Source organism: Erinaceus europaeus, chromosome 2 (genome assembly GCF_950295315.1).
Source record: "Erinaceus europaeus chromosome 2, mEriEur2.1, whole genome shotgun sequence".
Taxonomy (NCBI): Eukaryota; Metazoa; Chordata; class Mammalia; order Eulipotyphla; family Erinaceidae; genus Erinaceus; species Erinaceus europaeus.
Window position 1 is genome coordinate 137,783,330 of NC_080163.1, and position 23,425 is coordinate 137,806,754.

Below are 23,425 nucleotides of genomic sequence, written 5' to 3' on the forward strand. Positions count from 1 at the left end.
GGCAGGTGCCTTGCCATGTGTGCTCATGTTCCAGTCCTGGCACCTGATAGCAATAGAAGTTCTAATGCTGTGGTGTCTGTCTCTTTTTCATTCTGTCTTGCTATCTGAATGAAAAAAATGCTCCAAGAGTGTTAGGTCCCCAACTTTATTTTTTAGGCCCCTGGTTTTAAAACACACACACACACACACACACACACACACACACACACACACACTTTACTCTCTAAAGATTTAGAGACTTGTGGTCCAGGAAGTGGTGCAGTGATAAGGCTTTGGACTCTCAAGCATGAGGTCCTCAATTCAATCCCTGGTAGCACATGTACCAGAGTGATGTCTGGTTCTTTCTCTCTCCTCCTATCTTTCTCATTAATAAATAAAATCTTTTTAAAAATGTAAGGACTTTGGCTCTGTTCGGTTCAGTTACTGTACATAGGACTTTGTGTACAGTCATAAAACCTTACTACCTGGGGGCTGGGTTAAGGAAATACATTATCATGCATACTGACCTGGGTGCCAGCCCTGTTCCCCAACTGCACAGGGGTCCATTTCACAAGCAGTGAAAAGTTCTGTAGGTGTCTTTCTTTACCTCTATCTCTCCTCCCCTCTCAATTTCTCCCTGTCCTATCAAGTATAACAGGAAGGAAAAGAAAGGGGCCAGGTGATCACACACCTGGCTGAGCTCACATGTTACAATGTCCACAAGGACCAGGGTTCCAGCTCCGGGCCCCCAATTGCATGGGGGGAAGCTTTGGAGTGGTGAAGCCGGGCTGCAGGTATCTTTCTGTCTCTCTCCCTCTCAATCTCCCCTGACCTTCTTGACTTCTGGCTGTCTCTATGCAACAGATAAATGAAGATAATTTTTTAAAATTAAGAAAAAGAAAAAATGGGGGAAAAGAGGCTACTTGGAGTGGTGTCAGTACCAAGCCCCAGAGATAATCCTGGTGGCAATAAACAAACAAAAAACTTATCTGAAGAGAGTCCTCTCATGTGGTGTCTGAGCTCAAACCTGGCTACACAGGTAAATAAAGCAAATAAGGCAAAACATCTGCATTATTTACTGAGCTAACTCTCCAACTCTGTCCTGGTTATTTTTTAAATGCTTTTCAGTTACAACTATCTCCCCACCAACCATGAACTGGGGGTGAAGCCCAAGTCAGTAAATTCCCGGCTTATGTGGAATAGCGATTTGTCCCTAGAAATGCAGAATCTGAATCTTACAAAGGAAGAAATACATTTACTCTCCCAGAAACAAGTCTCTTCGTTTGGCATACTTGTTTGTCTCAACCCCCTAAATCCAAGACTGAAGTCACAATGACTCAGCGGAATCCTAGTCTAAAAGGCCTACAGTCCTCCCCACCTCCTTTTGTCAGCTGTTCCAAACTGAGGTTGGGTGGGGAGAGACATGAAAGGGTGCGCCCAACCAGCCTCCAGACTCCACTGGAAACTTCCTGCTTCTGTCTCTAGGTTGTTTCAGGATGAGGCCAGATGGGGATCCTGTCCACCTTACCTCCCCTCCCCCCACATTCCCCACCTTCTGGGGCCCTTCTATACTTAAATTCTTGAGGACCCCTCCTCCAACTCCCAGACTCCCTTCCTTCCTAAAACTGCAGCCAACGCCCTACCATGCACCCCGCCCTGCTCAAGGGGGCTGGACTTGCGTTGCTCTGGGTATAAAGTACCAGAGGTTCTCAGGCGGCACCCAGTAGCCACCCAGGTTGCAGCTGCAGAACCTTGACCCGGCCAAGGTCGCCCCGGCAACCAGCACCTCAGCCAGTCAGCACGCAGCCTGAGCCATGGCCGGTGAGTGAGCTGCAACCCTGCAGGAGCCCTGAAGGGGCCCAGGATGAGACCGGGGCAAGTGGGAGCTCTTTGATCCCATCCTCACAGACTCTGGTGGGCGTTAGGGAGACTTGATCTTGGGAGCAAAAATCTCCTCCCTAGCAGGTAGAAAACCTGGCCACGGGAGCCCAGATTCGGCTCACTAACATTCCTCCTTTTACCTGAGAGTGTCTATCTTTCTCTCCCCCTCTCTGTCTTCCCTTCCTCTCTCCATTTCTCTCTGTCCTATCCAACAACGACGATATCAGTAACAACAACAATAATAACCACAACAACGATAAAAACAAGGGCAACAAAAGGGAAAATAATTTGTTTTAAGTTAAAAAAAAAGAGGCAGTAGTGCAGTGGGTTAAGTGCAGGTGGCACAAAGCTCAAGGGCAGGTGTGAGGTTTCTGGTTCAAGCCACCACACCCACGTCCTGGGGAGTCACTTTACAGGTGGTGAAGGAGGTCTGTAGGTGTCTTTCTCTCCCCCTGTCATCCTCTCTCTCCATTTATCTCTGACCTATCCAACAACGACATCAATAATTACAACAATAAAACAACACGGGCAACAAAAGGGAATAAATAAATAAATAAATAAATATAAAGAAAAAAGAAGGTTCCTTCCTTCGCTGAGGCAAAAGGCTATCTTTTTGTAACTTCCTTCTGGACCTAGTGCTGCCTTGAGAAAACATGCAGAACTGTTTCTTACCTAATGTAAGGGAAAGAGACTGTTTGCACTTGACAAATTACAGTTAAGATCTCTTTGAAAGTGAGGAAACTTTTTTTTTTTTTGCCTCCAGGGTTATCACTGCACTGGGGCTTGGTGCCTACACTACTACGAATCCACTGCTCCAGGTGGCCATTTTTTTCCAGTTTTATTGGATAGGAGAGAGAAAAATTGAGAGGGGAGTGGGGATAGAGAGGGAGAGAGAAAGACACCTGCAGACCTGTATCACTGCTTGTGAAGTGACCCCCCTGCAGTTGGGGAACTTGGGACTCGAACCGGGATCCTTGTGCAGGTTCTTGTGCTTCATACTATGTGCGCTTAACCCAGTATGCCACCACCTGGCCCCCTGGATCTGCTTTGTACACTGCTATATCATCAAGTACCTACAACAGTGTCTGGTCTACACTAGATGCTCCCCACATGGTGGGGAGGCTGAGAGGATGGGTTAATGACAGCACTTGAATCTCATAGTGAGAAAAAACAGGACAGTGGGGAAGGAATTAGGACACTAGGACAAAGAAGTGAAGGTACACTGGGGGCATATTTTGGGAGTTGAGATTAGAAAGTCAGCTATTAACACATGGAGAGAGCTAAGTATTGTCAGATGTGTTTGTTTCAGTCAGATTAGGGGTAGGGAGCTTTTTTTTTTCTGCCAAGAGCCATTTTATACTTATTATTTGTGGGCCATACAAAATTGTCAGTTTAAGGGGCAGTTGGTGGTACACTGGGTTAAGCGCACATAGTATGAAGTGCAAGGACCCACTCAAGGATCCCTGTTCAAGCTCCCTGTGCCCCACCTGTGGGGACGGGGTGGGGGGGGGGTCGCTTCACAAGCAGTGAAGCAGGTCCCCAAGTGTCTCTGTTTCTCTCCCTCTCTATCTTCCCCTCCCCTCTCAATTTCTCTCTGTCCTATCCAATAAAAATGAAAAATGAGCAGTGGATCCATAGTGCTGGCACTGAGCCCCAGTGATAAACCTGGAGGCAAAAAAAAAAGGAAATTATCAGCTTAAAAATTAATGTTGATAAGGGAGTCGGGCAGAGCGCAAGGACCGGTGTAAGGATCCTGGTTCGAGCCCCCGGCTCCTCACCTGCAGGGGAATTGCTTCACAAGCTTGGGTGAAGCAGGTCTACAGGCGTCTTTCTCTCCCCCTCTGTCTTCCCCTCCTCTCTCCATTTCTCTGCTCTATCCAACAACAATGACAAAAATAACAACAAGAATAATAGTTACAACAATAAAACAAGGGCAACAAAAGGGAATAAACAAACATTTAAAAAAATTAATGTTGGTATGAAAAAAAGGCTCTAAGACACTGAATTTTAAGTCCTGCCTGTGGTTGCTTTGGCAGGATGTTCCTCACCCTTGAATTAGATGGAAGATACCATAACATGAGAAGCAGAAATGAATGTTTAACTAGAGATATTAGCAATAATTTCATTTATCACCCCCTGAATTAGATGGTAAATAGCATAACATGAGAAGCAAAAATAAATGTTTAACTATCAACAATAATTTCATTTACCATTCAAGACTAAGTTTAAATGGCAGTTCCCTCAGAAGGCCTTTTCTAATCTGCTAGCCCTGAACAGAATTGTTTTTTACAATATTTTATTTATTTTTAATTAGAAATACAGAGAGAGAGAGAGAGAGATATCAGAGCACTATTTAGCTCTGGCTTATGGTGGTGCTGGGGACTGAATGTGGGCAGGCTAGTTTTCCATTGTGGAACTCTGTCCCCAGCTTCACCTATCAGGCTGGTGCCATGAATTATTTGTGTTTCAGTTTTGCTGCCTTCCTTTGGGTAAATCGTGAGAAAGTTTTACTTGTCATATAGTTAGTTAGTTATGTGCCAAGAAGGGCATTGAACTCTCTAAGTCCAAAGAAACATTGTCCATTGAAGGGGACCAAATTAAGCCCACATATTACCAAGTGCAAGGACCCAGGTTTATGCCCCCGCCTCAGCTCTCCACCTATAGGAGGTTGGTTTCACAAGTGGTGAAGTAGTTCTGCAGGTGTCTTTCTCTCCCTCTCTCTATCTCCCTATCCTCTCAATTTCTCTATACTAATAAAATTAGAAAGGAAAGGGAGTCAGGCGATAGCACAGCGGGTTAAGTGCAAATGGAGCAAAGCTTAAGGACTGGCATAAGGATCCCGGTTTGAGCCCTGGGTTTGAAACCCCAGCTCCCCACCTGCAGGGGAGTTGCTTCACAGGTAATGAAGCAGGTCTGCAGGTGTCTTTCTCTCCCCCTCTCTTGTCTTCCCCTCCTCTCTCCATTTCTCTCTGTCATATCCAACAATGACATCAATAACAACAACAATAATAACTACAACAATAAAACAAGGGCAACAAAAGGAAATAAATGAAAAATATTTTTTTAAAAATAATAATAACTACAACAATAAAACAAGGGTAACAAAAGGGAATAAATAAATATTTAAAAAAATTAGAAAGGAAAAAATGACCATTGAGAGAGGTGGATTCAAAATGCTGGCACTAAGCACCAGGTGGTGGTATACCTGGTTGAGTCACATGTTATAATGCACAAGGACCCAGGTTCCAGCCCCCTGGCACCACCTGAAGGGAAAGTTTCACAAATGAAGTGGTCCTGCGAAGGTCTCTCTTCCTTACTCCCTTCTCAGTTTCTGTCTTATCAAATAACATAATTAAAATGTTGTGCAAATGGCGACACAGTATTATGATGTCTGTGCAGTTATTTTCTGAGAAAGTCAGCATGACTGTGCAATAATTGCATGGTAACATGAGCGCTCTAGTAGGAATGCCACTGACTTATCAGCGCCTATAATTGTAAATGAATGCTCTGTCAACTGTTTTTACTATCTCCTACCATTTTTTTTTCATACCTGCTAGGGTGTTTTGAAGGACCAGTATATTCCAGATACAGAATTTTGTTGGTTATGTTTCTTTTCTTTTTTTGTTTTCTTTTAAATTTTTTAATATTTATTTTTTCCCCTTTTGTTGCCCTTGTTTTTTTATTGTTGTAGTAGTTATTATTGATGTCGTTGTTAGGACACAGAGATATGGAGAGAGGAGGGGAAGACAGAGAGAGGGAGAGAAAGGCAGACACCTGCAGACCTGCTTCACCACCTGGAAAGCGGTCCCTTGCAGGTGGGGACCCAGGGGTTCGAACCAGGATTCTTATGCTGGTCCTTGCGCTTTGCGCCAAGTGCGCTTAACCTGCAGTGCTACCGCCCGACTCCCCTGGTAGGAGGTACTTAAAGAGAAGTTAACCAGGGGGCAGAGTGGTGGTGTACCTGGTTGAGTGCACATGTTACAATGCACAAGGACGCAGGTTTGAGTCCCCAGTCCCCACCAGCAGGAGGAAATCTTCACAAGTGGTGAAGCAGTGCTGCAGGTGTCTGTCTGTCTCTCACTCTCTGTATCACCCCTTCCCTCTCGATTTCTGGCTGTCTCTATCCAATAAATAAAAATAAAGACAATAAAAAGAAATTAAAAAAGAGAAGCTAACCAGAATTATATCTACCTTTCACTATCCAAAGCAAATATTCCTATGAAAGCATAAATTGTGTAAAGAGGAAATTATCATCACCACCATTATTATTACTACTACTATTACTATTTTGCCACCAGGGTTATTTCTGGGACTCATGATTAGTGCCTGCCTGATTAGTCCACCATTCCTGGTGGCCATATATTTTTTTTCCTTCTGATAAAACCAAGAGAAATAGAGATAAAGAAAGAGGGGCCAGATGGTGGTATACCTGATTAAGTGCACACAATTTTCAAGGACCCAGGTTCAAGTCCCTGGTCCCCACCTACAGGGGGAAAGCTTCACGAGTGGCGCAGGTGTTTCTCTTGTGCTCTATCTTTCCCTCCCTTGTCTCTTTTGCTCTATCGTTCCCTCCCTTCTGTCTGTCTCTATCCACTAACAAATAAATAAAAAGATTTTTAAAAACATTTAAGAGATAACTGCAGCACCGTCTCACCACTGTGAGGTTTTACCCCCTTCAGGTGGGGACTGGGCACTTGAACCCAAGCCCTCAGGGTAACGTGTGCACTCTACCAGGTGTACCACCACCTAGCCCCCAATTACTATTAATTTATATGAACCGCTTAATAGCATTCCCCAGACCTCCAAAAATAGCCTATAAAATTATACCAAACATTGACATATGGTGCAAATAGGAATATCACACTTTGCACACAGCCAATACAAAGTAGCTCCCGGCTCAGGAGCCTGGCAGGGCCCTGCCCTGCTCTGAGCTGCTGCAAACAAATGCTGAACTCTGTTCTTGCTTTCTCACTTTTTCCATAAAAAAACAAAGAACCTCTTTGGATTTCTCTTGGTTCATGAAAACAGTCACAAACATGATCTTGTATATAAGTGAAGTGGTACAGTCCAGACTTTCAGACAGTGAGAAACACCTGTATTGTGGTGAGCATTTAACATTCCATACCCTTATGAAATCATTCAGGTGTACACCTGAAACTCATATACTGTCAACATCTCAATTCAAAACCAAAGTAAGTGGTCTGGGAGGTGGTGCAGTGGCTAAGGCACTAGACTCTCAAGCATGAGGTCCTGAATATGATCCCGGGCAGCACATGTACCAGAGTGATGGCTGGTTCTTTCTCTCCTCCTATCTTTCTCATGAATAAATAAATAAATAAATAAATAAATAAATAAATAAATAATATAATATATATGCAAGCCATGAGGATTAAAAACAAACAAAGCTGGGCAGGGATAGATAGCATAATGGTTATGCAAACAGACTCCCATGCCTGAGGCTCTAAAGTCCCAGGTTCAATCCCCTGCACCACCATAAACCAGAGCTGAGCAGTGCTTTGGTAAAAAAAAAAAAAAAAAAAAAAAGCTATCTTCAGTACACTTTGATGTGACTAATGCAAAGGTAAACCACAGGGAAAATGCATGTCAGAGCTTATTATACTCACCTTTCTTCCCCATGTAAGTACCATGCACTAACTGATTTCACGACTGGAACATCTTCTTTCTTCCAAAGATATTAATTACGTTTATGAGCTGATAAGAAAGGTGGGGGTGGAAAATTGTTGAGGCAGCCTCTGGAGTTCCTTTCCTTTTTCCCAGTTCATCCAAAGCAAAAATATATCATTTCCATAGCATTCAACTGTTCATCATATTTATCTGAGTTTATAGTCTGGAGTCTAAGCTTGGAAATCCTCGTTCTGGAAGTGAAAAGCCCTGCAGCCTTGGCTCGGCTGCATTTAAGGCAACAGGGCCTGGCTATAACAGGTGTGGTTAGTAATAAAGGCAGAAAGAGGTTGAAGGTGATTTTCATGTTGTTTTTCATTAGACAAAAAAGTTGCAGGTGTATTTGCTCCCTGCTCCGCCCACTGTCACAACTGTTAAGATTTAGGTATGAAAAAGGAGCACCAATTATTAGGGAAAACTGTGGTAGTAAAGGTCTTTTTCTCTGTACTCCTCCCGACACATTGTTACATGAATTTACCTATTTCTACATATATATAAAATATTTATGAGGCCAGGCACACATTACCATGCACAAGGACCCAGGTTCAAACTCTCCCCACCTGTGGGTTGGGGGGCTACACTTCACAAGTGGTGAAGCAAGTTTTCAGATGCCTCTCTCTCTTTCTCTCCTCTTCTTCCACCCCTCTCAATTTTTCTCTGTCCCATCAAGTAAAATAAGAAAAAAAAAAAAGAGAGAGAGAGAGAATAAAAAGTAAAAAATGGCTGCTGTGCTGAGCTCCAGTGATAAGCCAGGTGGCAATAAAAAAAAATAAAAGAGGTGGGGGAGTCGGGTGGTAGAGCAGCTGGTAAAGCGCAGGTGGCACAAAGCACAAGGTCGGGCTGTAAGGATCCCGGTTGGAGACCCCGGCTCCCCACCTACAGGGGAGTCTCTTCACAGGCGGTGAAGCTGGTCTGCAGGTGTCTGTCTTTCTCTCCCCCTCTCTGTCTTCCCCTCCTCTCTCCATTTCTCTGTCCTATCCAACCAACAACGACTACATCAATAATAACTACAATAAAACAACAAGAACCTGCTTCACCACTTGTGAAGTGACCCCCCCGCAGGTGGGGAGCAGGGCTCAAACCAGGATCCTTACAATCATCCTTGTGCTTTGCGCCACCTGCACTTAACCTGCTGTGCTACCGCCCGACTTCCATATTCACCCCATTTTACCATTGAACAATACAGCAAGAGTATCTTTCCAGGTGACTAGATGTAATTAACTCAGCAACAACACAATATTTTGTAGTGTGTATGTACCATAATTTGTTCAGTGTTTCCTATACATAGGCAATTGAATTTTATCTATATTTTTTTCCAATGAAAAGAAATGTAGAGGACCAGGAGATAGCTCACTCAACAGAATACATACTTTACCATATGCCTGGACCTGGGTTCGAATCTCCAGCCACCACAAGGCATCACCATGCAAGAGAGAGGCTTCACCAGAGGTGCAGTGCTGCTGTGATGTCTTTCTTTCTTTCTTTCTTTTTTTAATATAGAAAGTCATAACATTTTGTGGAAACTCAAAACAGGTTGGTTAAGTTAATTGCTTAGTTTTTGTTGGTGGTGCTGTTTTTTTCAATTTCTTTATTTAGGATTAATGTTTTATATTGGACAGTAAATACAATAGTTTGTACATGCACATAACATTTCTCAGTTTTCCACATAACAATACAACCCCCACTAGGTCCTCTGTCATCCTTTTTGGACCTGTACTTGCCCCCTCACCTACCCCAGTCTTTTACTTTGGTGCAATATGCCAATTCCAGTTCAGGTTCTACTTGTGTTTTCTCTTCTGATCTTGTTTTTCAACTTCTGCCTGAGAGTGAGATCATCCCACATTCATCCTTCTGTTTCTGACTTATTTCACTTAACATAATTTCTTCAAGCTCCATCTAAGGTGGGCTGAAAATGGAGAAGTCACTGTTTTAAATAGCTGAGTAGTATTCCATACACAGACCTTTTTTTTTTCTTTTTAAATGAAATGATTTTTTAAAAATTTATTTTCCTTTTTGTTGTCCTTGTTGTTTTTCATTGTTGTTGTTAGACAGGACTGAGAGAAATGGAGAGAGAGGGGAAGACAGAAGGGGGAGAGAAAGACAGACACCTGCAGACCTGCTTCACCGCCTGTGAAGCAACTCCCCTGCAGGTGGGGAGGCAGGGGCTCGAACCGGGATCCTTTCACCGGTCTTTGTGCTTTGTACCACGTGCGCTTAACCCACTGCGCTACTGTCTAACTCCCTGGTATACACAGATCTTTTTGGATGGGTGTGTTGGGTTCCTTAGGATATATCCCCAGAAGAGGAATTACAGGATCATAGGGTATGTCCATTTCTAGCCTTCTGAGACGTCTCCAGACTGTTCTCTACAGGGGTTGGACCAATTTACATTCGCACCAGCAGTGCAGGAGGGTTCCTTTGACCGCTGTAGTGTCTTTCTTTCTCTGTCTCTCACCCTTGATCTGGAAAGGGGGAGAGAGAGAGAGAGAAAGAGAGAGAGAGAGAGACACTCTACTGCAAGTGGTGGGATTACTCAGGTGAATAGCCCTGAGGAAATTTCTGGTGGCAAAAACAAAGTAATAATCCTTGTTTATAAAGCCTATGTCCTGTTACTTTCAGTCTGTAGGATAGATTCCTTAAAGTTGGAGAGCTAGATGGAAGATTTGTTTGCTTTTTAAAAGTTTAAGAGATTCACGGTGGGGTAGATAGTATAATGATTATGCAAAGAGACTCTCATGCTTTAGGCTCTGAAGTCCCAAGTTCAATCGCCTGTACCACCATAATCAGTTGAGAGGGAAAGAGAGAAGGAGAAAGAGAGACTCCTGCAGACCTACTTCACCACTCAATAAGCATCCTTCCTGCACCTGGAGAGTGGGGGCTTGAATCCAGGTCTTTGTGTTTGGTAGTGTGTGCACTCAACTAGTACACCACTTCTTGGTCCCTACAATAGTTTTTTTTTTAGATAGAGACAGAGAGGTAGATAGAAAGAGAGTATGTGTGTGCATGTGAAAGAGACCATAGCACTGAAGCTTCCTTCAGTGCAGTGAGGGTCAGTTTGAATTTGGGTCTTGCACATGGCAAAGTAGCACACTATCCAAGTGAACTACTTAATCAGTTTATTTTATTTTACATTTTATTATTTTATGTTTTACCAGAGTACTGCTCAACTCTGCCTTGTGGTGGTGCTGGGTATTGGACCTGGGAGCTTAGATCCTAAGGCATGATTGTTATTTTGCATAACTATTATGCTGCCTCCCCAGCAATTTTTAAACTTTATTTGTTTTTTAAGAAGTTATTTATTCATGAGAAAAACAGGAGAGAGAGAAAGAACCACACATCATTCTGGTACATGTGCTGCCAGGGATTGAACTCAGGACCTCATGCTTGAGAGTCCAGTGGTTTATCTACTATGCCACCTCCCAGACCACACAATTTTAAAATTTAGATGTTTCCTTTTCCAGAAAAAAATTTTTTTATATCTAGTTGTAGTAGCATAATTAAAAAAAAAAGGCAGGGATAGAAAACATAATGGTTATGCAAAGTGACTCTCATGCCAGAGGCTCCTAAATCCCAGGTTCAATCCCCTGTACCACCATAAACCAGAGCTGAGCAGTGCTCTGTTTTCCTTTTTTTTTTTTTTTAAAGTAATAGTAACTTGGGCTGGGGAGACAGCATAATAGTTACGCAAAAATACTTTGATGTGTAAGGTGCCAAAGGTCCCAGGTTTAGTCCTCAGCACCACCATAATTCACAATTGAGCAACACTCTTGTGAAAAAAAAAAAGAACAAAACAAACAAAAATACTTTTAAAACAGCAGACACATTGACAAGTGCACATGTTCTAAAGTGAATGTGCATACACTGAACTCACATTTGTGTGATCAACACCTAGATGAAGAAACAGACCATAGACAATAGCCCTAAAGCTCTTTCTACACTTGGGCAGTCACTTCCCCTATGACAAAGGAAACCACTGAACTGACTTCTCACATCTGTTAACTTTCTAGGGGCATGATTTATTTTCATACAGATTAGTAAGCATGGCAGTACCATTTATTTAAGTTAGTTGCTGCTTTCCCATTGTACTGAAATGTCACCTTTACTTTGTGGTATTTGCAAGGAGGGATGCCTGGTTACAGTGATAGAACTCCATAACCAGGAGTTGGGCGGTAGTACAGCAGGTTAAGCGCAGGTGGTGCAAAGCACAAGGACCAGCGAAAGGATCCCGGTTCGAGCCCCCAGCTCCCCACCTGCAAGGGAGTCACTTCACAGGCAGTGAAGCAGATCTGCAGGTGTCTTTCTTTCTCTCATCCTCTCTGTCTTCCCCTCCTCTCTCCATTTCTCTCTGTCCTATCCAACAATGATGACATCAATAACAACAGTAATAACTATAACAATAAAACAACAAGGGCAACAAAAGGTAATAAATAAATAAGTAATTAAAAAAAAATAACTGTATAACCTAATGTCTTGACAGAGTTGTCCCAATCATTATGAATCCTGCTTAACTTTGTTCTTGGTTTGTTTATATGGTAAATGATTTTCTCCCAGTGACTTCTGTGCTCTTTAAACAGTCAGGAAAGCCCTAATCGTTCTGGCTCACGCAGAGAAGACATCCTTCAACTATGCCATGAAGGAAGCTGCTGTAGAAGCTTTGAAGGCGAAAGGCTGGGAGGTGGCTGTGTCAGACCTCTATGCCATGAACTTCAATCCCCTCATCTCCAGAAAGGACATCACAGGTAGGAGGAGCACTGTCATTCCCCACCTTTAATGAGGTCTTTGTGCAACTTCTTGCCTGTGGGTTCTCTGGCCTGGTCTTAGTCCCCTTTAGCCTCAGCCTTTTTCCTCTCTGCAGGTAAACTGAAGGATTCGGAGAACTTTCAGTATCCTGCCGAGTCTGTTCTGGCTTATAAAGAAGGCCGTCTAAGCCCAGATATTGTAGCTGAACAAAAGAAGCTGGAAGCTGCAGACCTTGTGATTTTTCAGGTGTGGTAGGACATCAGAAGGGGTGGTAGGACGCTTGAGTTCTTACTGTCCTAGACTTGTAGCTTAATTGGCTCTGTTGTGTCAGAAGTCGCTGGCCCACTTTATCATATTCTCTCTAAAGAAGGGAACTGTTTTCAACTATGCAGTATTGCATAGATTTACAGATATTGAGTCTCTGGCTGTACTGTTCTGAAAATATGAATATGACTATAAAGATGACATGTGAACCTTAAGTTCCCCCCATCCCAGATGTTTAATCTTTCTATCAACCAGTGATTCCTTGTGGAATTGCTTAGTCTACAGTCCTCCCTCTTTCTGGCGTGAAGCATGAGAAATTAATTCTCTGTGGTTGAGGCTCTCCCACATTTTTTCTTTTACATTTATTTATTTATTTTCCTGTTTGTTGCCCTTGTTTTTTATTGTTGTTGTAGTTATTATTGTTGTTATTATTGATATCGTCATTGTTAGATAGGACAGAGAGAAATGGAGAGAGGAGGGGAAGACAGAGAGGATGAGAGAAAGAAAGACACCTGCAGACCTGCTTCACTGCCTGTGAAGCGACTCCCCTGCCTGTGAAGCGACTCCCCTGCAGGTGGGGAGCTGGGGGCTCGTACGCTGGTCTTTGCGCTTTGCACCACTTGCGCTTAACCTGCTGCGCTACTGCCCGACTCCCGCTTTCCCACATTTTTAACACCATACCTACTGAGTTCTAGCAGCAAACTGGCCTTTTGTCTCCGGGAAGCTGCCTCACTATTTAACAGATTTAGTAGTCAGTATTGGAACTGTTTATGCTTCTTGTCACTCATTTTTAATTACTAATACCAAGCTTTTTCTTCTACTGATTTCAACTAGTATTTTTGATGCTGAACATGGACACAGGACACTTCACAAAAAAAGATTATACTAACTCTGGTTTCTGCAGTTATTCAATCAGTTGCAAAAGATTCAAATCCCAAAAATTCCTAGTCACTATCGCAAGAGGATGCTTTCTTGGTCTAAGCTTCTAACTGCATCCAACCCTATGGAAGCCAAAGCAGCAGCAGTAGTCAGGTCTGCACCTCACAATCACCATTTCTTTTTTTTTTTTTTTTTTTTAATTCCAGGGTTATTGCTGGGACTGCTCCTGGAGGTCATTTTTTCCCCCTTTCTTGTCCTTGTTGTTTTATCTTTGTTGTGTTATTATTATTGTTTGTTATTGATGTTGTTGGATAAGACATAGAGAAATGGAGAGAGGAGGGGATGACAGGGGCTGGGGAGAGAAAGACACCTGCAGACCTGCTTCACCGCCTGTGAAGCAACCGCCCCTGCAGGTGGGGAGCCGGGGGCTAGAGCTGGGATCCTTGCATTGTTCCTTGCGCTTTGTGCCATGTGCGCTTAACCCACTGTGCTGCTGCCTGACCCTCTCAATCACCATATCTTAAAATTGGAAAGAAACTTGGTGGTCTTTACCTTAAGCTTCTTTTTTTAAAATTTTTTTATTTATAAAAAGAAAACATTGACTAAATCATAGGATAAGAGGGGTACAACTTCACACCATTCCCACCACCAGAACTCTGTATCCCATCCCCTCCCCTGATAGCTTTCCTATTCTTTTTTTTTTTTGAGCACTACTCAGCTCTGGCTTATGGCCGTGTAGGGGATTGAACCTGGGACTTGAGAGCCTCAGGCATGAAAGTCTCTTTGCATAACCATTATGCTATACCCCCACCCTAGCTTTCCTTTTCTTTAACCCTCTGAGAGTATGGACCCAAGGTCATTGTGGGATGCAGAAGGCTGAAGGTCTGGCTTCTGTAATACCCTAAGCTTCTATCAGGGGCATACACTTGCTCTACTATGTTGGGTGGGTTGTACACTGCAAAAATAGCAACATACTGAAGGACAATGTCAATTTTGCATTTCTGTATATTCTTGAAACAGTTTTCTAACAGATGGGAGTAAAACTTTGCATTCTAGCAAAATCAGCCTTTGATGGTAGTCTTTAAATTTGTGAGAAAGTGGGAGTCAGGAAGTAGCGCAGTGAGTTAAGCGCATGTGGCGCGAAGCGCAAGGACCAGTGTAAAGATCCTGGTTCGAACCCTCGGCTCCCCACCTGCAGGGGAGTAGCTTCACAGGCGGTGAAGCAGGTCTGCAGGTGTCTATCTTACTCTCCCCCTCTCTGTCTTCCCCTCCTCTCTCCATTTCTCTCTGTCCTATCCAACAATGATGACATCAATAACAACAATAATAATTACAACAATAAAACAAGGGCAACAAAAGGGAATGAATGAATGAATGAATGAATGAATGAATAAAATTTAAAAAAAAGTTGAGAAAGCAGTGCCTTAATTCACATCAAGGTGCCAAAGGACTAACCCCCTGATTAATCTTCTCACTTCTCCAGGAACAACTTGAGGGACAGTTCACTTTTATTTTTTAAATATTTATTCCCTTTTGTTGCTCTTGATGTTTTATTATTATAGTAATTACTGATATCATTGCTGTTGGATAGGACAGAAAGAAACGGAGAGAGAGGGGACGACAGAGAGGGGGAGAGAAAGATACCTGAAGACCTGCTTCACCACTTGTGAAGCAACTCCCCTGCGGGTGGGGAGCCAGGGGCTCAAACCAGGATCCTTACGGTCCTTGTGCTTTGTTTTGCTCCACGTACATTTAATTCACTGCTCTACCACCCAACTCTCTGGGACAGTTCACTTTTCATGCCCCTCAAGCTAATCCAATTCCATTTCAGCTTGGAGTCAAGAACATTCATAGAGGACCTATTTTCCTGAACAACCTACACATTAACATAAAAACCTTTAGATTTGCCTGCTCACAATGGAAAGTCATAAATGTGAGAATGTGACAGGCTAATGGAGATCACTGAAGCCCTTCTTTTCATAGGTGAGGCACATGAATCATAGAGAAGGTAGGAGGCTGGTGAAGCAAAGGTCAAGTTGCTGGCAGATATATTCTTTCACTCAACCCTGTGCTCTGTTTAAAAACTCTATCTCCATAGCCCCCCTTTCTGTTTGTCAGCCCTTTTCAGATATTGCTTAAGTCTATTAAATTCTGCAGATTCCTTCTCTACCTTAGTTTGCTTTTACTCTGTGCATGTTCCAGTTAAGTTGTCTTTAAATATTTATTTATTCCCTTTTGTTGCCGTTATTGTTATTGATATCGTTGTTGTTAGATAGGACAGAGAGAGGAGGGGAAGACAGAGAAGAGGAGAGAAAGATAGACACCTGCAGACCTGCTTCACCGCTTGTGAAACAACTCCCCTGTGGGTGGGGAGCCAGGGGCTTGAACCGGGATCCTTATGCCGGTCCTTGTGCTATGTGCCACCTGTGCTTAAACCACTGCACTACTGCCTGACTCCCTAAATTGTCCTTAAATTGTGAATCAAGGAGAAGAAGGAATACTGGTATTCTGCTTGTATGAGGACTAGAAGCTAAACAAGACTTTTTTTTAAAAAAAAACTTATTTATTATTATTATTATTATTATTTGTTTGCCTCCAGGGTTATCACTAGGCCTCAGTGCCAGTACTAAGAATCCACTGCTCCTGGCGGCCATTTTGTTTTCCATTTTTATTGGGTAAGACAGAGAGAAATTAAGGAGGGAAAGATAGAAAGAGAAAGACAGGGAAACACCTGCAGTCCTGCTTCATCACCTGTGAAGCTTTCCCCCTGCAGGTGGGGACTGCGGGCTTGAATCCGAGCCCTTGCACATTGTAACGTGCACTCAACCAGGTGCGCCACCATCCAGTCCCCCCTAAACAAGACTTTCTCATGCACTTCCCTGGTAAATCTTGGTCACACTAGCCACCTGTTTGCATGTGAGTCATTCTGTTTATTATACACATAGGGTTTAACATCCATGAGCCTAAGTACATGTTTAGGATTTTTAGTACCACACCTACTAAAACAAGCTCTTGGGAAGCTAATGATTTAGGCATTACATTGAAGCAAACATTGTACTCCTTGTGATTTAGACTTTATTGCCAAATATGATTTCACATAAATACCTTACCTGCAAATAACCTGCTTCATACTCACCCAAGATCTGTATCTGCAGGCAGAAACAGGAGTGCCCATTTAACGGGTCAGGGATGGAAAGTTTCTGTTCTTGCAGTTATTCAGTCCCCTGCAGAAGGATAATAAGGACCTGAAGAAAGGTTTGCAAGGGACATATAGAGAGCTGCTAAGTTCTGTTTGCCTTTGGTGCTGGAGGTCCCCTCATGTGACTGCTTTGTGCTCTTTTACACAGTTCCCAATGTACTGGTTTGGACTTCCTGCTATCCTGAAGGGCTGGTTTGAGCGAGTGTTCATAGGCGAGTTTGCTTACACATATGCTTCCATGTACGACAAGGGACCTTTCCGGGTAGGTGAATGATTCTATGATTCTGCTTTTTTTTTTTTTTTTTAACAGAATCTTCCCTGAGGCAAAGTTTGAACATAATTAGATATGAAAATCAGACTTCAAGTCCTTTCGGGTGCATGATAAAGCTTTTATAGTTGAGATGACATGTTTGGGACTTGCTTTAAATCCAAAAACACTCCATTCTGAAAAGGAGTGGTGCAGGGGTTGAGTTCTGAATTCACAAATGTGAGGTCCTGAGTGTAGTCTCTGGCAGTGCACATGCCAGAGTGCTGCTCTACTTTCTCTATCTTGTGATATAAATAAAATAAAGATTAAAAAAATTTTTTTCAGAGGAGAAAAAGGAAGCAAAGGTTTAGATAAAATTAGAGTGGCAAATAGGGAATGCAAAAGCTGGAAAGTGGGTGCATCATTCTCTTCTTTTTATATACTTGAGATTTTCCATAAAAGTGAAGTCTGTCATCATTTTTCAGACCCAAATATGCAAAAGAAATATTTTTAGATCTTCTAAATCACAGGCCTAAAACTTTAGATTAAAACAACAAAGAACTTCACCTAGGCTCCAGCCAGCGCTGACTGTGTCACAGAACAACTTGCACCCAGCTCACCAAACCCAAATAAATATATGGGATCCTGGGCTGCCTGCCTGACTAAGTCTTCCAGGCTGGTACTTCTGCAGAGTCATGCTGTGTGGCTCAGAGAAGACAAGGTGTAACATAAACAGCAAGTAGGATAACTTTTGTGTTCTTTTCTCTAGGGCTATTTAATTAACTTCCTGTCACCAGGGTGATGATGTAAACGGTCATGACTTTTCTCTTACAGAATAAGAAGGCAGTGCTTTCCATCACCACAGGTGGCAGTGGTTCCATGTACTCTCTGGAGGGTGTCCATGGGGACATGAATGTCATTCTCTGGCCAATTCAGGTACTTTATTGTTATTATTATTATCTTTATTTATTCCCTTTTGCTGCCCTTGTTGTTTCATTGTTGTAGTTGTTGTTATTAATGTTGTCGTTGTTGGCTAGGACAGAGAGAAATGCAGAGAGGAGGGGAAGACAGAGAGGGGGAGAGAAAGATAGACACCTGCAGACCTGCTTCACTGCTTGTGAGGTGACCCCCTTGCAGATGGGGATCCGGGGGCTTGAACCAGAATCCTTACGCCAGTCCTTGCGCTTTGTGCCACCTGTGCTTAAACCGCTGTGCTACCACCTGACTCCCTATTGTTATTAGTATTTACTAGAGTACTGTTCATCTCTGGTTTATGGTGGTGCTATGGGGCTGAACCTTTGAGTTTTTGTACCTCAGGCAGGAAAAGCTTTTTGCATAACCATTATGCTATTTTCCCCAGCCCCTGGTACCTCCTTTATTTTTATTTTTTATTTTTATATTTACTTATTTTTTGACCAGAGCACTGCTCAGCTTTGGCTTACTGTGGTGCTAGGGATTGAACCTGGTACCTCATAGCCTTAGGTTGGAAAGAAAGTCTGTTGTGTACCACTGTCTCCCTGGCCTCCAGGTACCTTCTTTTTCAGTGAACTTTCAGGGGGATTAATTAATTGAGCTTTCTTTGGGGTTTAAAACCTCAAGTTCACAGTTGAAAGGAGACCTGATATGTGAAAATTAAAGCACAGTAAATAAGAACTAGACAAGGTTTTCTTTTTTAATATTTATTTATTCTCTTTTGTTGCCTTTGTTTTATTGTTGTAGTTATTATTGTTGTCATTGTTGTTGGATAGGAAAGAGAGAAATGGAGAGAGGAGGGGAAGACAGAGAGGGGGAGAGAAAGACACCTGCAGACCTGCTTCACCTCCTGTGAAGCGACTCCCCTGCAGATGGGGAGCGGGGGGCTCAAACCGGGATCCTTACGCCAGTCCTTGCGCTTTGCGCCACCTGCACTTAACCCGTTGCACTACCGCCTGACTCCAAGGTTTTCTATAGGACTTGTTCCCTCTCAGCTCCTGTACTTATAGAAGAAAGCATGCCTTCATGTATTCAAATATCATTCTGTCCCAAGCAAGGACCGTCTTGTGGCCTCCAAATTTGTTCAACCATGTGGCCAACTCTTACTAGATAACTGCTGTTACTCTTCAATTTTCCTGTCTTTCATGTTGTTCCTACAGATTCACATACTTAAAACTCAAAGAAAGGTGGCGCAGTGACAGGGCTCTCAAGCATGAGGTCCTGAGTTTGATCTCCGGCAGCACATGTGCCAGAGTGATGTCTGGTTCTTTCTCTCTCCTATCTTTCTCATTAATAAATAAAATAAAATCTAAAAAAAAAAAAACCCAAAGAAATTTAGTCCTTATAGTTGGGGAGATGGCTCAGTGTGTGGAATGCAAGGTTTGTAGAGGGTCTTGAATTTGATTCTTAGCACCACATATGTTGGAGTGATGTTCAGGTTCACTTTCCCTCATTGATAACTACATTAATTTTTATTTTTTTAGTTAAGCTAATAAAATTGAAGTCTGGGGGGGCAGGAGATAGCTCACCCAGTAGGGCACATGTCTTACCTTGTGAGAAATCCTGGGCTTGAACGCTGGCACCATATGGCAGTCCTATGACACAGGGGAAGCTCCAGAGATAGTGGAGAATTGCATCTTTCATTGTTTCTGACTGTATCTGGAATAAAAAGAATGAAAAAAATTGGTCAGGAAGCAGTAAATTCATACATGTGGGAGGCCTTGCCCTCTGAAACCAAACCAAACCAAACCAACCTGAAGTTGAAATAGGCTTTTTGGGGTGTTGGGGAATGGCAGCATTGGGGGATGGGGTGGGGGAGAGAAAGAGAGAGCAATATCATTGCACTGGAGCTTCCCCTGAGGCTACTGTACTCCCCATGTAGTGCTGTGGCTCAAACCTGGGTTGTGTGCACATGGTAAGGAAGGCCGCCTATCCAATGAGGGTCTCTTCGACCTGAAATAGGTTTTTTGGTGGTTATCAAGATAATATCTCTTAAATTTTTTTTTACTTTATCTTCATTTATATATTGGGTAGAGACACCAGAAAAGGAGAGGAAAAGGGGAGACAGAGAGACAGAAAGATACCTGCGGCACAGCTTTACCACTCCCAGAGCTTTCCCCTTGCAGCTGGGGATCAGGGGTTGGAACCTGGGTCTGTGTACATTGTAACGTGTGTTCAACCAGGTTCACCACTACCTGGCCTCAATAATCTCTCTTTTTTAAAAAGTTAGTGGTTTATAAGATTATAGCATTACAGGGTTATCAATCCACACCATAACTACCAAAGGTCTCCCATAACCACTATAACTCTTTTTTTAAAAAATATTTATTTCCTTTTGTTGCCCTTGCTGTTTTATTGTTGTAGTTATTCTTGTTGTCATCGTTGTTGGATAGGACAGAGAGAAATGGAGAGAGGAGGGGAAGACAGAGAGGGGAAGAGAAAGATAGACACCTGCCCGTGAAGCTACTCCCCTGCAGGTGGGGAGCCGGGGGCTCGAACTGGGATCCTTATGCTGGTCCTGTGCTTTGCGCCACGTGCACTTAACCCGTTGCACTACTGTCCGACTTCCTACCATTATAATTCTTACAAAGTTCAAGATATAAGAGGGTTGGAAAGAGCTAATGAAGTGTATACTACTGGAGAATAAGTAATATTTTAATACTCATCTAATTATACAGAGAGGCATTAAAAGGCACATATGCACATCTTGGCAAGTTACCTGCTAAGAAGCTGAAACTCTCCCTTATGTAATACAATTTTTGGCAGAGGTTCCCAAGCTGGCACAGTTTCGATATTTTATTGATTTAAAGAAGAGCACAGCTAAGCAAACTCCAATAAATAACAATTAGGCATAGAGAGAGCAGAAGGTGAGAGACTGTGGCTGTGAACTGATAAGTCACTCCATGGTACCTCTGATCTCCACATCCAGGTGTTCCTAGGAAACCAAGATTCTCTCTCCTTGTTTGTATCAGTGTATGGAATGAGTTCTACAGGGTTTGTTCTGTAACTTACCTCTGCGTTTTGTGTATCCTTAGAGTGGCATTCTGTATTTCTGTGGCTTCCAAGTCTTAGAACCTCAGCTGATGTACAGCATTGGGCACACTCCAGCAGACACCCGAATTCAGATCTTGGAGGGATGGAAGAAACGCCTGGGAAGTATTTGGGATGAAAAGCCATTGTCTTTTGCTCCAAGTAATCTCTTTGATCTAAACTTCCAGGCTGGATATTTAATGAAAAAGGAGGTAAAGGAGGAACAGAAAAACAAGAAAGTTGGCCTTTCTGTGGGCCATCACTTGGGCAAGCCCATTCCCACTGACAACCAGATTAAAGCAAAAAAATAAGATTCACAGAATTTATTTCCTTCTAAAATATAGCCCACATCTAGGTTTCTTCCTCAAATTTCCTTAATTGACTTTAGTTTTCAAGATGTGTTTTTCTTTTCCCAAAGGAATGAAAGAGAATATAATCATATATTTTGGAATAACTTTATTATTAAATGTAGCTGATTCTTCTGATCAATGTCATGACAAAATGATTAGACTTAAGGGGTCACTTAGGATGTAGAGCAGGGGAAGATATAGAAAGATGCTAAACAATATAATAAAAGGCCCTCCTTTTAAGAGAAAAACATTCATTTTGGGCCAGATATGACTACACAGCATCCAACTCCTCAATGATCTATTTTTCTCTTAAATTGTCTCTCTGGTTTATGGCAGAAAGGACTAGCTCAAAGAAAGAAATGACTGAATCTGCCAGGCCTCAGGGACTTGTTTAGTAATTAGGATTCTATGGTTGTTTATGATATATATTGGTTTTAATAACTACAGTGACTAATATGCCTAATATATGTGTTACTCTTTCTTCAACTTGTGTTTATATATAGTATGAACATGTACCTTGGAATGAAAACCTAATAAAAGTCTCTTTACCTCAACTTTCTAAAGTTAATGTCTGCATAAATAAACCAGCATGTATACATACTACATTTGCTACAATAGATAAACCAAAGAAAGGAAATAGTACCCTTAATACTTAAAAAACAGTGGGCCAGGCAGTAATGCAGCAGGTTAAGCGCACATGGTGCAAAGCGCAAGGACCAGTGTAAAGATCCCAGTTTGAGCCCCCGGCTCCCCACCTGCGGTGGGTGGGGGTGTTGCTTCACAGGCAGTGAAGCACGTCTGCAGTTGTCTATCTCTCCCCCTCTGTTTTCCTCTCTTCAGTTTCTCTGTCCTATCTAGCAACCACAACAGCTATAACAACTACAACAAGGGCAACAAAGTGGGAAAAATGGCCTCCAGGAGCAGTGGATTTTTAGTACAGGCACTGAGCCTCAGCAATAACTCTGGAGGCAAAAAAAAAAAACCCAAACAAACAAAAAAAACACCTTAAAAACAGCCTTCTATAAAGTTATTTCTGACTCTTACCGACATTTCCCCTGGCATCATTGCTAAGTACTGATTTTCCTTTTAAAGAGGTGTTCAGCTCCCATAGCTTTAGGAGCAAGATTGTAAGCTTGGAGTTTCATCAACTTAGGTAAACAAGTTTAGCACAATCGTCCAACTTGACTTTTTTAATTGGTTAAGTAGAATATGGTGAAAGGCCACCCTCTGGTGGTGCACTGAAAGAAAACATGAGAAATGATACAAAGCTAAGCTGTCCAAAACTGGGATCAGTCTTGTACCTGTCAAGGAAATGCTGCTGTCTGGCTGAAAAAAATCTCACTTGCTAGATCCTAGGTACTTCTTCTACTACACTGTCCACAATGACAGGTGACTGATGACTGACTGGATGCTTGTCTGAAAATATTTTGGTGGGCTGGAGAGGGGTAGGGTATGTGCCTGGCCATGGCATGATATGAGAAATGCTATGGCATCAAGGAGAAACTCCAGTGCTAGTGTGTCTCTCCCTCACTGAATGAAAAACAGTCCAGATGGGCTGAAATCATACAAGCCTAAGTACTCCAGCTCCAGGAGAAGAATTTATAGCCTTTATCCTCACTGTAATTCAGAGTAAATTTCTAAAAATTGCAAAGTGGAGTGAAATAAAATCCATGTTTTTTTTAAAAAAATTATTTATTCCCTTTTTGTTGCCTTTGTTGTTTTATTGTTGTAGTTATTATTGTTGTCTGTCTTCATTGCTGGATAGGACAGAGAGAAATGGAGAGAGGAGGGGTTAGACAGAGAGGGGGACAAAGACACCTGCAGACCTGCTTCATCGCCTATGAAGAGACTCCACTGCAGGTGGGGAGCCGGGGGCTCGAACCAGGGTCCTTATGCCAGTCCTAGTGCTTTGCGCCACATGCGCTTAACCCACTGTGCTACCATCTGACTCCCAAAATCCATGTTTTTTAAATTCATGTGATTTATCCTAAGAAATCAATTTCTATAAAAACAGACTCATGGGAGTCGGGCAATAGTGCAGCAGGTTAAGCATACATGGCGCAAAGTGCAAGGACTGGCATAAGGATCCCAGTTTGAGCCCCTGGCTCCCCACCTGCAGGGGATTTGCTTCACAAGTGGTGTATTTCTCTCTCCCTCTCTGTCTTCCTCTCCTCTCTGACATCAGTAATAACTACAACAATA

At 42.6% G+C, this 23,425-nt stretch overlaps 1 protein-coding gene and 1 long non-coding RNA gene across 2 annotated transcripts; one reads left to right on the top strand and one right to left on the bottom strand.

The window, feature by feature from the left end:
• The first annotated feature begins 1,491 nt into the window (after positions 1 to 1,491).
• On the top strand, positions 1,492 to 21,777 carry NQO1 (NAD(P)H quinone dehydrogenase 1). Its single transcript, XM_016188819.2, has 6 exons — positions 1,492 to 1,800; positions 12,117 to 12,281; positions 12,398 to 12,528; positions 16,773 to 16,886; positions 17,706 to 17,807; positions 20,879 to 21,777. Exons 1-6 carry the CDS (start codon positions 1,794 to 1,796, stop codon positions 21,182 to 21,184), a joined length of 825 nt encoding a protein of 274 aa, XP_016044305.1. The 5' UTR covers positions 1,492 to 1,793; the 3' UTR covers positions 21,185 to 21,777.
• LOC132536754 (uncharacterized) lies at positions 11,229 to 20,930 on the bottom strand. Its single transcript, XR_009548268.1, has 4 exons — positions 20,856 to 20,930; positions 19,394 to 19,502; positions 16,562 to 16,649; positions 11,229 to 11,308 (listed from the first exon to the last, which is right to left on the bottom strand). It is a non-coding gene; the product is annotated as an uncharacterized LOC132536754 (long non-coding RNA).
• Positions 21,778 to 23,425: the final 1,648 nt, after the last annotated feature.